Here is a 16,578-nt window from a genome sequence, read left to right as displayed (position 1 = left end):
ATTATTATGTAGCATTTTTTTCATGAACCAGTGTGCTATCTACACTGCATCTTTTCTGTTAGAATTTATTTCCCTAGAAGACAACATGAGGGACAAGTTTAGTGTTAAAAGGACTAAATACATAGTACTATGGTTGTTCAACTTTGGCATTTTATGTTTTTCTTTCTAGAGCTATTAGTCTCTGATTGTAGACTAGTGGGTGTTTTTGTTATTATTTTTGTTATTTTGGCTTATGTTGTTATCATTACTTTTGAGAGGCTTTATAAATAGATGGTGTAGCATTTTGAACTCTAGGCGTTCCCAACCTTTGGGAGTCTACAGTGGAAAGGGACTATACCAGATGTGAGTCTTAAGGAAGGCACAGGGAAGTATAAATAGGTAGGTGGGTTTAGTGTAGACTTAAAAATAATTTTTTTATACATCAAAATAGCCTTAGCACATTTACTAATTTTTTTTTCAGCCCAGTATAACCATTAAGGCCAGGCAAGACATTAAAAACCTCAGCCCCTTGTCTCTGTTTACTTTACCACAATTCCAAAGGAAGTCACAGAGCTGATTACCGAGGAAACCAAGGCCAGAACCCAAATCTGGATTGAAATCAAATTCTGAGCGAGCTAGTCATCAACCTTGCCAAACTACGAGGCCATCCCTTCTCCAGAGTTCATAGAGTTCCCCAGCCCAGTGCATTGTACTGTAAAGTCAAAAGAAACACATTGAAAAAAAAAAAAAAAAACCACAATGCTGTGTAAACACCCTTAACAGAAGCAGCCTGCCAGCCCTGTGGCAGTGGGAGCTAGCCTTGACTCGTGATCTCCTACTCCACAGCTGAATTCTGTCCTGTGACCTTGGGGAACGGCCCTCCTTGCTTTTCTCAGCCTTTCTTTCCTTATCTTGAGACACAGATAAAATTGCCTGCCTCCTGTATTTGTAAAGGAAGCCTGCTCTGAAACTCAGCCTCTAAGTCTCTGTTAAAAGAAAGATCTTGCAAGGTTTTCTTTTCTGTTTTTTTTTTAAATTGCAGTTTTTATTTAATTTTATAAAAATTTTATGCCAAGAACATTTAATATGAGATCCATGTCCTTAGGAAATATTTAAGGGTCCAATGTATCATTGTTGCCTACTAGTGCAATACTGTATATGAGAACCCTAGGTTTTATCCATATTGCCTAATTGGAGCTTTGGCTAATTAATACAAATCTCCTTATTTCCCTTTCACCTTAGGCTTTGCTAGCCATTATTTCTGTCTTTAATGATTTGGATTGTATTGTTTTAAATATTATTTTAGATTTCATTGTTGAACAATGAAATCTCTGTCTTTCTGTGACTGGCTTATTTCTCTGGTTCTTAAGATACATCCATGCTGTTGCATATTTCTAATTTTTCTACTTTTCAAAGCTGACCAACATTCTATTGTAAACACATACTGTATCTTTTCATCTTTTAGTTCCTGATGAATGATACAAACAATTTAAGGCTAAATATTTAATAATCAACTATAAAAATTACTATAACGATTATGAATGTTCAAAAATAGAAATGGAATAAAAAGTATTACTCATGAAAGCCTAGTAATGAGAATTTCTCACACTCAAATTTATGCTAGCCTCTCTTTTCTCACTGTTCTCCCACTTTTCTATTCCACCGAGAAGTAAAGTCATTTCTTGCATTGGGTTGAGAGCAAAATCTAATTCTAATTGGCTTCTTTGGTATTTCCTTCGGAATATCTCCCTTTGTTTACTTTAAGAGACTTATCTAGAGTTAGCTCTTAAAATCATAGAATTCTCAGTCCTATTGCATGCCTCTTAGTTCTTAGATCAGGTCGGTGGAACCTCTTCTGTTTTTTGAAGATTTATTTCTTTTTATTTATGAGCATGAGAATTTTTCCTACATATATGTCTCTGTACCACATGTATGCAGTATCTAGGGAGGCCAGAAAGGGTGCTGGATCCTGGAACTCTCTATGTATACTAGGCTGGCCTCAAACTCACAGATCCACCTATCTCTGCTTCCAGAGTACTAGGATTAAAGATGTACACTACTAAGCCCAGGCCCCAAGGTTTTCTTGATAATCTTTTTGAATAAGTAAAACTCAACTTTGGGGTGAAATTTATATGCTAAATTATTCCAATGGAAGGAAAGAATCTTCAAGGCTAAACTAAATATTTAAAAGTTTAGATACCTATTGTACATGGTATGAAATTTAAAAACTAGAAAATAGAATACAATGAAATTTTTCTTATTCTCTTCTCTCTGTCCTTAATAACTTGCTTTTTTTGTAAACTCACTTCACCATGAATATGTGTTAACACAGCAGCTTGAGAGTAAGACCATGACTTTAAAGCCAGATTTGAAGCAAGCTTTAATTAAATACTGGCCAAGTGGATGGCTCTGGCCATGTCTATCTCTGGGTTTCCAGAAAAATGGCCCTGAGTCACATTTTTCAGGAGCTTAAGAAGGCACAACCCATAATGCACAGCATTTTCTATGAGGTCCAATCAGGGACAAGAATACATCCTGACATACTTTCTGCCTGTGTGCCTTCTGCCTACATCCAATTAGGGGTAAAGGTACATCCTCAAATACTTCCTGTCCATATACCTCCTGCCCACATGCGATCAAGCATATCCAGTACAGATGGGTTCAACAAATTTGGTTAGGGGAGTGAAATCATGTGACTTGTTATCTCCCATAAACAATAGCCTCCTACAGTCCAGGAACTATCTGTCCTTGGGCAAAGGGCTTGCAAATCAGATGCATTTCTGTTTCGTGAATTTCTTAGGCACAGAAATTAAAAATTAAAATGTAACTTGGCTTTCACATAATGTGTACATGTGACCTGTAGAAAATCCCTATTCAATGGGATTTGGGCAATACTCATTGGGCTTTGAAGACAATTCCCGTCTTCCCCTTTCCTCTAACCTCTGCCAGTAGGTCTGCAATAACTATGCTCAGAGCTGCCAGCAAGGGTAGGAATACTCTGACTATGTGTTGCCTAACAGTACTGATAGCAGAAGTCCATTAAGCACTTGAAATATGTTATTTTACAACCTAATTTAAAATATATAAATAATTTTGAAAGGTTTTAAATTTAATAACCAGAGCTAGTGAGGTAGCTTTTTAGTAAAAGAGCTTGGTGCAAAGGTCCTGGGACACATGAGCTTGGTTTCTAAATCCACACAGAGCAGAAGAGTGCCTGCTTCACAGAATTGGTTCTGACCTCCACAGCCCACACATCCGCTTAGACTGCACAGCCTCTCTCCACACATAGTACTAACATGCAAAATAAATATGAATTCCAGTAGCTGGGGGTAGCTGGCTTACAGGACAGTACAGCACTAGATAGTTATTTCTATGGCACAATTTTCAGATGCACATGGACTTCAAATTCAAAATTAAGAAAGGAGTCAAATGTTAATACTAATTAAAGAAGGCTGTGGTTTTATCTTTTATTTTTGCAGTGCTGAGAATTGAACTGAAGGCTTCATTAATGCTGAGTAAGCACTGAACCACAGAGCTGCATCCCAACACATCTGTTGGATACATCTGAATCATATGTGGCCAGCATGCCTTCTCTTTAGTATCTGTAGCAAGAGAAGGGAATCTATTCTTGAGAGCACACTACTAAGCAGGGGAAGGTGTGAAGGGGCATTCCTGCAGGGGAGTGATTTGAAGCCCAGTGAGAACATGAGCTTCTTTGTGAATTCACTCATTCACAAAGCAGTGATGAAGTGTTAGTAGTGAACCTTTTCCAGTTCCAAGCATCCCTTGCCCCCATGAAGCTCTTGCTGCAAGTGCTAATGCAGGCTTTGGTTTGGTGGTGCTCTGTGTTGCTCTCCAAACCAGTTAGCTAGTAACAAGCCTGAACTAGTGGCTGAGCATTTCCAATTAATAATAAGTCTCTGAGGGGTTAATTTGGGAGCTGCCAAGACAGAGAGGAATTCCACCTACAGAGAAGGGACTTCAGAATCAGAAGAGAACTTTTCAGGGTCCTGACTGACTGATGAATGCCAGCATCCCAAATTCATTCCCTATATGTAAGGAAGCTGCTTTCATTCCGCTATACAAATTATTTAACAGTATTACCTCACTGTTCTGCTAGCTTTGGCAAAGAGTAATACGGAGAGAATGAGGTATGCTGTAATGTAAAAAGGCTGCAGATTCCAAATAAATGCGCTTTTCACAATGCTACTGTGGGAGGATGGGAAGTTCAGATCATGGTCTTCTTTGCTCTTAGGGAAGGTCTAGCGCTGTCATCTATCTCCCTTTCCTTCTGGGATTGCTATGATCTCCTTCAGTGACTGCCCTCTAGTAGTATCCTGACTTTCTCACAGTGTGAATGGTTTGGTACAGTATTGACCACTCTCATAATAAAACAATGACAGTACTGGACACAGTACGGGGCAGGCAGAGTCTGATGTGCTCAGTGAGACCAGAACAAGAGACGTAGATTTGCTGGGAATATTTTGGAGCTAGAAGGAACAGAGTTTAAATACAGCAGTGGGGCCTGGGGCAGTGCTCAAAATGGTTGTTCTTGGACTCGTGATTTATTTGAAAGAAAATAAGTATAATCTAACCAAATGAAGATTCGTTTTCTTTATTTGTACCCATAGCAATCAAATGCTAAATGTTCCTCAATACCTTTTAGATGAGCTCCAGGCTCAGGGAGAAACTCTGTCTCAGAAAATAAGGTGGCCAGTTACCAAGGAAAATACCTCTTGGTGATCTCTGGCCTCCATACACATGCACACGTAAGTGCACACACATATGCAAACACACAGCCATGTACATATGACACACACACCTTAGATGAAATAAAGGAAGTACTCGGAAAACAAAGGAGAAAACTTTAAAATCTCCAAAAAGCAGAGTCTGAGGACTGTTAACTCTGCCATATGCATGAGGCTGTCAGTTACTTAGCCTTAGAAAAGGTTGTGTCTATTTCTGTATTGCAAGGAAGGGCTTCCTAGCAGGGCTCCAGAAATTGTTCTGATTTCCAGATGCAAGACCAAGATGTTCCAATTATAATGATAATGTCCAAAAAACAGATTACTCTAGTCAAAACAAAAACTAATTTTAGAGATTTGAAAGTGCTAAATTTTACCCTATTTTATTTAAACTAGTTTGGTATTCCTCTTTTCTAGCCATTTTTTCCCTGCTGAAATAACAGCTGTTTGGCTGTACCATTGACAGCAATAATCTGTAAAGGAAGAAAGAAAACGAGTAAAACAGCATATCCCATTTTGTAATTTCCACAAGTGAAAATTGGTGTCTAATGAGATGTCCCCAAACACTGCGGCTGCCGCTCATCAAAACACATGCCCCAGATCAAAGTGGATTTAATTATCACAGGGAGAGGGTGAAATGCGGACAGCAAGTGGAAAAATCCGGAGCGTGAAAAACAGTGCATCTCAGGAGATAAGATACAGAGCTAATTTTATGCACCTGCTTTCTTCTAGAAAAAAAAATCATTTTTGAATGATGGCAAAGGTACATTTCAAGCATATTTTAATGAGCTAATACATAGAACAGGACTAGCCAGCCCATCCAGAGCCTATGTTTTTGAGAAAGAGTTCAGGCCTTTGCAGAGATCACTCCCTATAAAGAGATGCTTGCTCCCCATAGAGCCAGGGCAGTGCACATTAAGCCTCATACAGTAATTTGATCAGTTTTTGAAAAAATTTTATTAGAGGCATTATCAGACCTAACTCTACAAACAGCCACCTATTCTTCCACCAGTAAAATGGCTTAAAATCTGATAGAAAATTATAGTGTTCTCATTGAAAATAACCCCTTTTTGTGCCTAACTTTGATTTGTAATTGTGTGTGTGCATTGTTTGTGTGTGTGGTTAGCCAAGCACACAAAGAGATGAGATATGAACTCACCTGCACTTTTCCCCAGCTGTCTTGTCTTTTAGACCATTTATAAGAGTAAATGAAAACCTTAGAAGCAGACTCCTTGGTACTCTGGGAACAATAGCAAATGGCATGCTTGAAAGTGACATGTGTCATAGATCTTACAGTACTGAGTTCTGATGTCATTAGATATTATTACAGGATTGGTTAGCTACTCTGTTTCTGCTTCTTTGTGTTAGGTATTGCCATATGTTATTTCAGCTAATCCTAATAAAGGAGCCTGTTGGTAGCTAAGGCAGTTCATTTAACACAATGTTTGTGAAGACATGTGTTAGTTCCCTGAGCTCCGGTCTCCATAAGCATCAAAACCAAGGAGACACCTTTCTTTCTTTTTTATCTAAGTGGAAAATTAAATTTTTTAAATTCTAATTTTATGGTTTTTAAAATTAAAAATAGATTTTTAAATTAAAAATAGGTTCTTCTCTCATATAATTCATTCCAGCCACAGTTTCCCCTCCTCTACTACTTCCAGCACCTCTCCATCTTAGGGTTTCTGTTGCTGTGGAGAGACAGCATGACCATGGCAACTCTTACAAAAGAAAACATTTGATTGGTGTGACTCACTCACAGTTCAGAGGTTCAGTCCATTGTCACCATGGTGGTATGCAGGCAGACGTGGTGCTGCAGAGGTAGCTGCTACATGTTGATATGCAGGCAACAGGAAGTAGACCACACTGGGTGGTATCTTGGACATAGGAGACTTCAGATCCCACCCCTCAGTGGCACACTTCCTCCAACAGGGCCACACCTACTTCAGCAAGGCCACACCTACTAATAGTGCCACTCCCTATGACGTTGTGGGGACCAGTTACATTCAAACTACCACATACTCCAATCTCCTCTTTTCCCCAGATCTACTCCATCTTTATTTCCCTTCAGAAAAGAGCAAGCCTCCCGGATGCTTTCTTCAAACAACTTATTCTCCTCTTCCTCCTTCTCCACCTCCTCCTTCTTTTAAGTGAAAACAGAACTGAAGATAAAACTCAGTGGTAGAGTGCTTGCCTAGCATGTACAACCCTTGGCTTAAATCCCCAGTTCTGCCAAAAAAAAAAGGGGGGGAGGTGGAGAAAGCCATAGACTTGGTGGCACACGCCTGTAAGCGCAGCACTTGGAAGTCTGGGGCAGGATGATTGTAAGCTTGAAGCCAATCTGTGTACTGTATAGCAAGAGTTGACGTGGGGGGGGGCGATGCATAGTGTTTTATATATCAGATAATTCCATATTAGAGCTCTACAGCTTAAAATTAGGATTGCATGTAGCAAATCACTTCTTCAGTGCTTTCCGTTTTTCACTCATAGACTAAAAAAGAAGAAACAAGCCAAACAAAATGCAGAGATCATCTCCGCTACAGCCACAAGGAGTCATTCCGGGAAAGAGGATGCTAATTCAGTCATTTTGGAACAAGGCAAGTCCAATTTGGCAGTAGAGGGGGAATACAGCACTGATGAGAAAAAGAAGAGAAAAAACAATCAGTTAAAGGAAATCAGGCGCACAGAACTGAAGAGATACTACAGTACTGGTGAGTATTCAGGACACTGTTGGAATATATCGTTTAAAAACCTGTCATAGGCCAAGCATAGTGGTGTATAACTAAAATCCCAGCACTCAGAAGGTAGAAGACAGAAGAATGGGAATTTAATGCTAGCCTTGGCTACACGAGACCCTGACTCAAAATGATAGCAATAGTAACAACAAATTGTGATAGTTTTACATATAGGTGAGGTCATCACAAATTTGAGACCAACCTGGCCTACATGAGGTGCTCAGGCCAGCCTGGGTAGATAAGCCAAACCCTATCTCAAAATTAAAAAAAAAAAAATTAAAAAAAGCCTTCCACTCTCAGAAATCAAAATCTATAATAATTTTCTATTACCTATGAGTCATCATCATAATAACAGCACCGGCTTATAGAACAACTACTCCGTGTCCCTGGCTCTTGTTCTGTATAATATATAATATTAAAGGAGAGCTGTGAATAATGTGCTCCTCTCAGCTTTGCACTTTGGTTGTCTAGCAGTGTGTCTATCACAGATTGCATGCTGATAAACATGCAATTTTTTTCTGTAGGAGGAATATGCTTTTTTTCTTGTTTTTGTTGTTGTTGATGATGGTGGTGGTGGTGGTGGTGGTGGTGGTGGTGGTGGTGTGTGTGTGTGTGTGTGTGTGTGTGTGTGTGTGTGTGTGTGTGTGTATGCTTGTTTGTGCATGCATGTAGGGGTCAGAGGTTGACCTCTGAACCTTCCTCTATTGCTCTCACCTTGTTTCTTGGGACAGGGTCTCATTGAGCCTGGAGCTGAGTTTCAACTGGCCTGGCTGGCCAACTAGCTCCAAGAATTCTTCTTCTCTGCCTCATAGCACTGGGGATATAGGAGACCATCACTACCTGCAGCCTTTGACATGAGTGTTGGGAATCAAAGTTCAGATCCCTAAGCTTGTGCAACAGGCTTTATCCATTGATGGGCCATTCCCAAGCCCATCTTGTTTCCTTAATAGTTATAAGTAGAACATAAATAGAATATAAGTGCAATAAATAGGTCCATAAAAGTATTGATAGTAATGACTGCAATTTTTGCAGGAGACAAAGCCTAGCATGTGTCAGCTAAAAATAACCACCAACCACAAAAAAAAACCTCATTTAGAATAAATCCACAGTGTTATGGAGTTTCTTAGAGTAACCATTTGCTAAAAATACAATTGGAATGATAGCATATCTAGCTGTACTTAGATCACCTGTCTCATACCTACTGTTCTGTCACATGCAGGTCTGGAGTCTATTCAGTGGGTGCCAACAGATGGTGTCAAGAGGCAGAAATCTGGTATATGGGCTATGGCATACGTAATATTGATAGGCAAAGAGAGAAAAGATGAGATAGTGTCCAGAGAGCATACTGCAGTTAGAGCAATGAGATGAGATCTTGAAGACTTGTTCTGGAGGCCCTGAACCTGGTCCAGATTGTGACAGAGTTACAGAGAGGTGTGACTTCATACTGTGTTTAACATAACTTCTTAATGGGCCTAATGGTGTGTGGGATGGTTAGTGTCAGCTTACCAGGTTCTAGAATCACCTGTGATACAAACCTCCAGGCACATCTGGCAGACAATATTTAGCCTATGGACATGTCTTCAAGGGAATCTTTTGATCAGGTTAGTTGAGGTGGGAGAATCCATCTTGAAAGTGGGTAGCACCGTTCCCTGAGCACAAACACCAATTGCTCCTTGTTTGCTGGCTGAGGATGCATCATGACCAGCGGCTTCACCCCCTGCTTCTCTGACCATCAGAACGGTCTGTGCATTAAATTGTGAGCCTGAGCACGCCCTTCCTTCCTCAGTTACTTTACCGGGTACAGTATCACAGCACTGAGAAAGTGACACTGTGCCTGTCAAGGATACGCTGTGTGGCAGTGAGACGGTGGTGAGAGCTGCCTCACAGCCATTGCTCCAACAGTTACCCATGAAGAGTCTGCCCTCAGCAGTGAACATGGAGCTTTTAGCATTGCAGAGGGCAAAGATGGTTAAACACTGTGACCTACAGCGAAGTTGGTGACATTACTTTCAATCCACCAATGTGCTCAATAGTCCTGTACATTCCACCCTGGTGAATGAGGTGCCTGAGTCATTAATATGCTTACACTTACAATTTAACATATCAGTGTACTCCCTTCCAAAAGAAAGAGAATTAAAGAAAGTTGCATTTTGTCTTGTCTTGTGTGACTTGTTGCTTTTTTAAAATGACTTCCTCCTGTAGAGGAATCTGTTGAACATATATTGTTGAGTTTAAGATAACACTCTTTGTCTTTACCTCACTAACTTTTCCTGACCTCACAAAATCAGTTCAGTTACCTCATCTTCTGGGAATACCTTCCTGGCTCTGTCCTGCATTTTCATGATTTTATCCATTCTCTGTTTGCAGGCTGGGATGATTGAGACCCTGTAGTACCTCCACCATGACAGGTGCTCGTGTGTGTGTGTGTGTGTGTGTGTGTGTGTGTGTGAGAGAGAGAGAGAGAGAGAGAGAGAGAGAGAGAGAGAGAGTGTGTGTGTGAGTGTGAGTGTGTGTGTGTGAGAGAGAGAGAGAGAGAGAGTGTGTGTGTGTGTGTGTGTGTGTGTGTGAGAGAGAGAGAGAGAGAGAGAGAGAGAGAGAGAGAGAGAGAGAGAGAGAGAGACTTCTGTGTTCATGTGTAGAAGCCAACCTGAAGTGTCATTACAGAGTCACCATCTACTTTGTATTTTGTACAGGGTCTCTTAGTGGCCTATAACTCATCTAGTAGGCTAGCCTGGCTATCAAGGAAGTCCCAAAGTTCTATCTCTGCCTCCCAGTGCTGAGATTATGTGGGCCATCCTACCAGACATATATGTGTATGTATGCATGTATGTATATGTATATGTATATGTATATGTACTGGAGATCAAGCTCAGGTCTTCATACATACTTTGCTGACTCAGTTACATACCTGTCCTGAAGACGAGTGTATAGTTGAATGAATACTCTGGTTTTATTTGTTGAATTCTCTAGGATATTGGTAACAGTACAGTCACTGCATTGAAATTGGCATGTGGTTTTCCTTGGTAGCAATGAGTAAAGAGATGTCATCTCCTAAGAATGGCAGTGATGGCCACTGGCTTGGAGATTTGGGGCAACTTTCATCAGGAAAATCCAGTGCAGGGATCAAGCCTCTGGGTGAACCTCTAAATTTCAGGCCTCATTGGCTCTTACCACATTTGACCATTTGTCTCTGACAAACAAGGCCTCAGATTTGATTGGCCTCACAGAATCTTTCTGTTTCCTTCTAGATGCCATAGTTCTGTACCACTAGGGGGAGCATCAGACCTTGAGTAAAGAGTCATTCCTGTTCCAGGGCCCTGCTTCTTTCTGTGGTGTTACTCTGGCTGTGGCAGGAAAGTCAACAGATTTGAGGATGCTAAGGATTTAGACCTGTAAAACTCAAACTTGGGGGATCCCCGTTATTTCATGGATGAATCCGAAGTGATGAAGGCAGGTTATGCTGGTCTGAGACAGGACCTTAGAGAAATGAAGTTCTGAGGAGAAATTTTACTCAAAGACAGAACAGTATATGCTAATTAGCATAGTGTCTGAGGAAGAAAAAGAACAAAGTCAGTACATGGCATGTTTGGAAACTCAAGAATGAGGAAGGAAAGTGATGGAGTTTTTGTTTGGAGGTGTTTTTGAAAGGCTAAGTCGTTTCTCTCAACGGGCCTAGTTAAGTGTTCCTTACAGATGTGAGTGTGTCTGTGTAAAAGTTGTGATACAAGGAACAAACAGATGCAAAAGAAGAAGCTAGTGGTGGTAAGTGGCAGCTTGGGCTCAGAAAGGCAGACCGAAGAGGTGTAAGTGAGAGTTGTATTATCTGGGTACACAAGTTATGAGGGAGTTAGTTTGTTTTATCTCAAGACAGGGCCTCACTATATAGTTCTGGCTGCCCTGGAACATGCTGGCCTCAAACTCACAGATTCACCTGCCTCTGCCTCCCTGTACCACTATGCTCTACAGGAGTTTTTTCCCTTTGTTTATTGAATATTATGCATTGCAGAAGAATATTTTGACAAAGTGATAGTCTTGCTTTTTCAGATAGATGTATCTGTGACTCACTGAAGCCTTGGGTAGTAAGTCATTACCATCTCCTGACATCTCAATAAGTTGACAACAAAGAGTGTTTTGGAAAGATGGAGTCACTAGAATTGCCTCATTATAGCAGCATGGACCTTATTCTGTAAATGTTCTATTTTGTTTCTGAGAAGAGTAGGAAAGGAAGTATCACATTAAGGCAGATTGCATTAGAGAACTCAAGGCCAGTATCTAGCACAGCATCTAGGGGCAGTAAATATCATAGTGCTTCTAGAGCAAGTGAATTCCACCTTTCTGTGCTTGCATTTATATTTGCTGGTACACAGAACTTTTCTTAACTTCTATTTATATTGTTTAAGAAGTTGTGTAGGGGGCATGGAGAGAGGTTTCATAGGCTAAGAACTTTTGCTGCACTTATAGGGAACCCAGGTTCAGTTCCCAGTATCCTTGTGGCAACTCACAACTGTCTATAACTCCAGTTCCAGAGGACCCAATGCCCCTTTTGGCCTCCTCAGTCACTGCATTCATATGGTGCACAGACATGCATTCAGGCAAAACATCCATATATAGATATAGATATGTATATGTAGATATAGATAGTTATAAAATAAATATTTTTAAAAAGAAATTGTTTGGTAGTTTTGTGTCTTGCTATACTTCAAGAATTAGCTATTACTGAGTTTTGAGAAAACTGTTTAAAGGCAAAGTCTCACTGTGTAGTCCAGTCTGACCTTAAACTCATAGAGATCCTCCTGGCATTTCCTGGCCCCTCTGCACCTCTGCCCCTTGCCTCCCTGTCCCTTGCCTCCCTGCCCCCTGCCATCCTGCTCCCTGCCCCTCTGCCCTGACCCCTCTGCCCCCTGATTCTTCCACCCTGCCTCCTGCTACCTGCCCCTCTATCTTTGCCTTGCAGGGATTAAAAGTCTGTGCAACCGTGCAGAGCCAACTTTTATTAAATTCATGGGAGAATTTCAGAATCTCCCAAAAGATGATTAATTTAGTGAAGCACCAAACTCTATCAAATTAGCAATAAAATTTATTGTGTTAAAATACATTATTCATTAATCTGTAATGGTAGAATAGTGCACCTCTTCCCTTCTAAGGCGTGCAGGTGAAATGGGAATGTTAGACATGCAGAGATTTCGATGGAGGACCATTCTTCAATTGAAATATATCTATGCAGGTGTAAGGGTGAGAAGAGATGGAGAGACTTTATAAGTCAGGAAAATAAGGCAACTTGGAATAAAGAGTATTATTAAAATATCACAGTATCTTATTTTAAAGTGTCAATACCAAGGATCCTTCATAGAAATGTAGAAACTTTAGAAGAATTTTATTTAGGAGGCCATTATAATGAACATGAAGGACTTACATAAGAGCATGGAATTTGGAGATTACCAAAGGCAAAGATTTACTTGAGATTATTTGCTGTGAATGTGGCTCTCCTTCTTCCCTTTCCCTCTTTCTGCTCTCCTTCCCTCTCCCCTTGCTCCCTCTAGGCTCTCTTTCTGGCTTTGCTTTCTTCTTTCTTCCTGTATGACGGTCTTACTGTGTAGCCCAGGCTGGCCTCAGGGTCATGGCCCTTCTGCTGAGCCCCCTGGTGCAGGGCTGCATGTGCTCATCTTGACTCAGCTCCGTTTAGCTTCTCAATAACAAGACTATGGTGTCTGTATTCATTGCTGTAAATCACAGTTTCCCATCCTGCATTCAGAAGATGAATAGGAAAAAGTTCAAAAACGGAAGTTCTCTGCTTTTCGCTAGCTATAGATTTTTGTTTCTCATGAAAACATGAAAGTAACCCACGACTGGGTTCTCTCCCACAGTGACAACCTCAACAACTTTCCACCAGCTGATCACTTTTTCCTAAGGGTTTTGTTTTTTCTCTTTAAAACCACATGGGTGAGTTTCTTATCTGTCATTTGATTTTGGTTTCAGCTCACAGGTTTAGAATGCCAAGGCTATAATGTTATTTTGGCAAGTCCCTTTCCAAACATAAATAAGCCAGGCCATTATTATATAATAATATATAACCTTTTACTCAAGAGTGGAGAGCTTCTTTACACTTTAGATTTGAAACGCTGGAAGGATACAGATTTAAAATAAACATTTCATATGAAGAGAATGTCAAGTGCTTAAGGGGCTGGGGTTGGCTCTCCATGGTGAAGCACTTGCTTTAATGACCAAGACTCAGTTCAATTTCCAGTACAAAGAAATGACCTAATTAATATTTTTCTAGAATAAACAGGAACGTAGCTAGAAGGAAAGTGAAAAGAAGGAAGATGTTAGATGTCAGGGGACATGGAAGAAGGATCTGCGGCTAAAACCCATTATTGGTGAAAAGACAAAAACCGTGGGAACAGACACAGTGGTCAAGGCCCAGAGAGACAGGAAATGTGCACTCAGGGCTGGAAACACTTACATGAGCATAGAAATCAAAAGAGCTCACCATATGTAGGGCAGGATGAAGGAGAAAATGTAGGTTAACTGTAGGAAGGATTTATGGGCCATGGATAAATGGCTTGAAAAATATTTTTAAATAAAAGTATAAAATTTTGTTGCAAGGCTGGACATAATGGCTCATGCCTTAAATACAAGCACTTGGAAGACAGAGACAGGCAAATCTCTGAATTTAAGGCCAGTTTGGTCTACATAGGGAATGTCAGGACAGTCAGAACTATATGGAGAGGCTTTGTCTAAAAATTTTTTTAAAAAAAGTCATTTTTCCAGGGTGCAAAGATGAGAGCAAGGCACAGATTTAGTAGTCTGTGCTGGAACAATGAAAGTCTTCAGTTAGGAGGTGAAAGTTATTTTTCAAGTTCAAAGACAAGACAGTGTCCAGAAACATGTTGCTTGAATGTTTTTTTTAATATAATTCCTGAAATAAATCACTGAGAGGGAGCTATGTTCTTAATCTTAAATACATCAAAATTATGGCTTTAAGATTAAGAAAGAAGTTGATTGGTGGTGAACTTCATAAGAATTAAACCTAAAAAGCATAGTTATGAGCATGAACATAAAATGCATCCTAGCTTCCCCAAACCCTGATCTAGGCCCTCATGTTGATGCCAATTGTATAATTATAATTATAAATTATAAAGCTTATAAATTATAAAACCAATTATATAATTCTCAGATTAACAATATTGAGAAATAAGTACAGAAAGTAAACAGACAGAGAGTATCTCCAATGGGAGGAGTGCCTATTGCTCTCTGGCCTCATGGCATTTACAAGTACTTCACATTCTGAAGGGCCCACTTGTTTCTACATCCCAAGAAGTTTGCAGAAACCAGTAAAGAGAAAGTTCATCCAAAGCTACACAGAGAAACCCTGTCTCGAAAAACCAAGAGAGAGAGAGAGAGAGAGAGAGAGAGAGAGAGAGAGAGAGAGAGAGTTTTTTGATCATGACTTTGATGCTTCTCAAGCCTCCAACTTGGGCTTCAGTGTGATGGTGTTTTGTCCCATGCTTGCTTTCAGCATCAATACTGCTATGAGATTTCTATCCAGACTGTTTGTAAAACTTACCTCACTTTAAAAATCTAAAATATCAGCATTGGTAAGTCCTTTTCTAAAGCAAAATCATTTCAAAGTTTGGGGCAGGGTTAGAAATCCAAATATGAGTGTCTACTTGTAAGTTAGTAGCAGTGAAACAAACGTGTCTTGTAAAACTGCCTATGATTGCACCAGCTTTGCCTCAAGGAGAACATCCCTGTTCTCTAAAACCCTCCATGCCTTCAGCAGCACTGCCTGTTGTAACCTGTTCTTGTCATTGTTGAAACAAACAAACAAACAAAAATGCTGCTACTGACTGAGATCCTGTGTGTTAAAAATCCAATTTTCCTACATCTAACCTTGAGTCCAGAGGTTAGACCCGTCATAACCATATTCATCAGTGCAGCAAACGAGTCTCATTCCCCAAGTGTGTGTTGTGTACAGTGGAAAATCTCACAGCCTGAGAAACATCCACGTGTTGGACAACATTGGATTAGTGGTCGTTTCAGCTTGAAGAATCAAGTCATCACCAAGTAAGGCAGAAAAGACCATGGGAAAACAGTCTCAGAGACTGGGTGCCTTGTAAACAGCAGAACTGTCATGGTCTCTAGGGTAGAAAGTCCTTCAAGATCAAAGCACAGGTAAATTCTGAGGCAAGTGGGGACAATTTCTTCCACCAGATAAATGGTAGAAGCTGGGGCAGGGGTCTTTCTTGGACTCATTCATGATGCTGTGTGTGGGTTATCTGGTCACATGCTAGTTTCCATCTCCAAATACCATGACCTTGGGGGTGAGAATTTCAACATAGGAATTTGAAGGGACATAAAAATCAGAATCACACAAACATTAATGGTGAAGTGTAATCTGGTTAAATCTTTGTGGAGGACAGTTTTACCAAAGCCTTGCTTTTCAGTCCACCCTTTGACCCAACAGTTCTTTCTGCTAAAGTTCACTGTAAGGAAATAGTCATGGTCAGATTATGATATTTCACTGTAGTGGCTGTCATTGTACTTTTAAAAATAGTGTGAAGGAATAATTAATGTAAGTGATATAAAATGAATTGCTAGGTACTATTTTTTAAATCATGGGGGCATAGAATTAATTAAATGGAGACTTCCCAAAACCATGTAGTGGGAAATAGTTCTAAATATGGTTCTATTTTCATTAAAAAAGACAATCACCTGCTGGGCGTTGGTGGCGCACGCCTGTAATCCCAGCACTTGGGAGGCAGAGGCAGGTGGATCTCTGTGAGTTCGAGGCCAGCCTGGTCTCCAGAGTGAGTGCCAGGATAGGCTCCAAAGCTACACAGAGAAACCCTGTCTCAAAAAACCAAACATAAATTAATTAATTAATTAATTAATTAAAATGTGCATTGCCTTGGGCCAGGAAGATGGCTAAGTAGGTAAAGAGGTTTGCTGCCAAGACTGGTGACTTGAGTTGAACCCCTTGGACCCACATGGTGGGAGGAACCTACTCATCCATGTTGTCTTCTGACCTCCAAGTATTTACCATACCCCAGAGGATTTACATATAGACACACAGTGACAGAGTAAATACATGTCATTTTGTTTTTATTTTTGGAAACAGGGTT

At 40.3% G+C, this 16,578-nt stretch overlaps 1 protein-coding gene across 4 annotated transcripts in view; it reads left to right on the top strand.

The window, feature by feature from the left end:
* Positions 1-16,578, top strand: part of Ncoa7 (nuclear receptor coactivator 7) — a 144,066-nt gene that overhangs the window by 58,509 nt on the left and 68,979 nt on the right. For 3 of the 4 annotated variants that reach the window (XM_027398425.2, XM_027398426.2, XM_027398424.2), the window contains exon 3: positions 7,212-7,432. In XM_027398425.2, the coding sequence (XP_027254226.1) occupies positions 7,212-7,432 (221 nt within the window). The remainder of the gene's footprint in view (positions 1-7,211; positions 7,433-16,578) is intronic. The other variant, XM_027398427.2, reaches the window with a different exon arrangement.

Source organism: Cricetulus griseus, chromosome 2, assembly GCF_003668045.3.
Source record: "Cricetulus griseus strain 17A/GY chromosome 2, alternate assembly CriGri-PICRH-1.0, whole genome shotgun sequence".
Taxonomy (NCBI): Eukaryota; Metazoa; Chordata; class Mammalia; order Rodentia; family Cricetidae; genus Cricetulus; species Cricetulus griseus.
The sequence above is the reverse complement of the archived record's forward strand: the minus strand, read 5'-3'. Positions and strand labels throughout refer to the sequence as shown.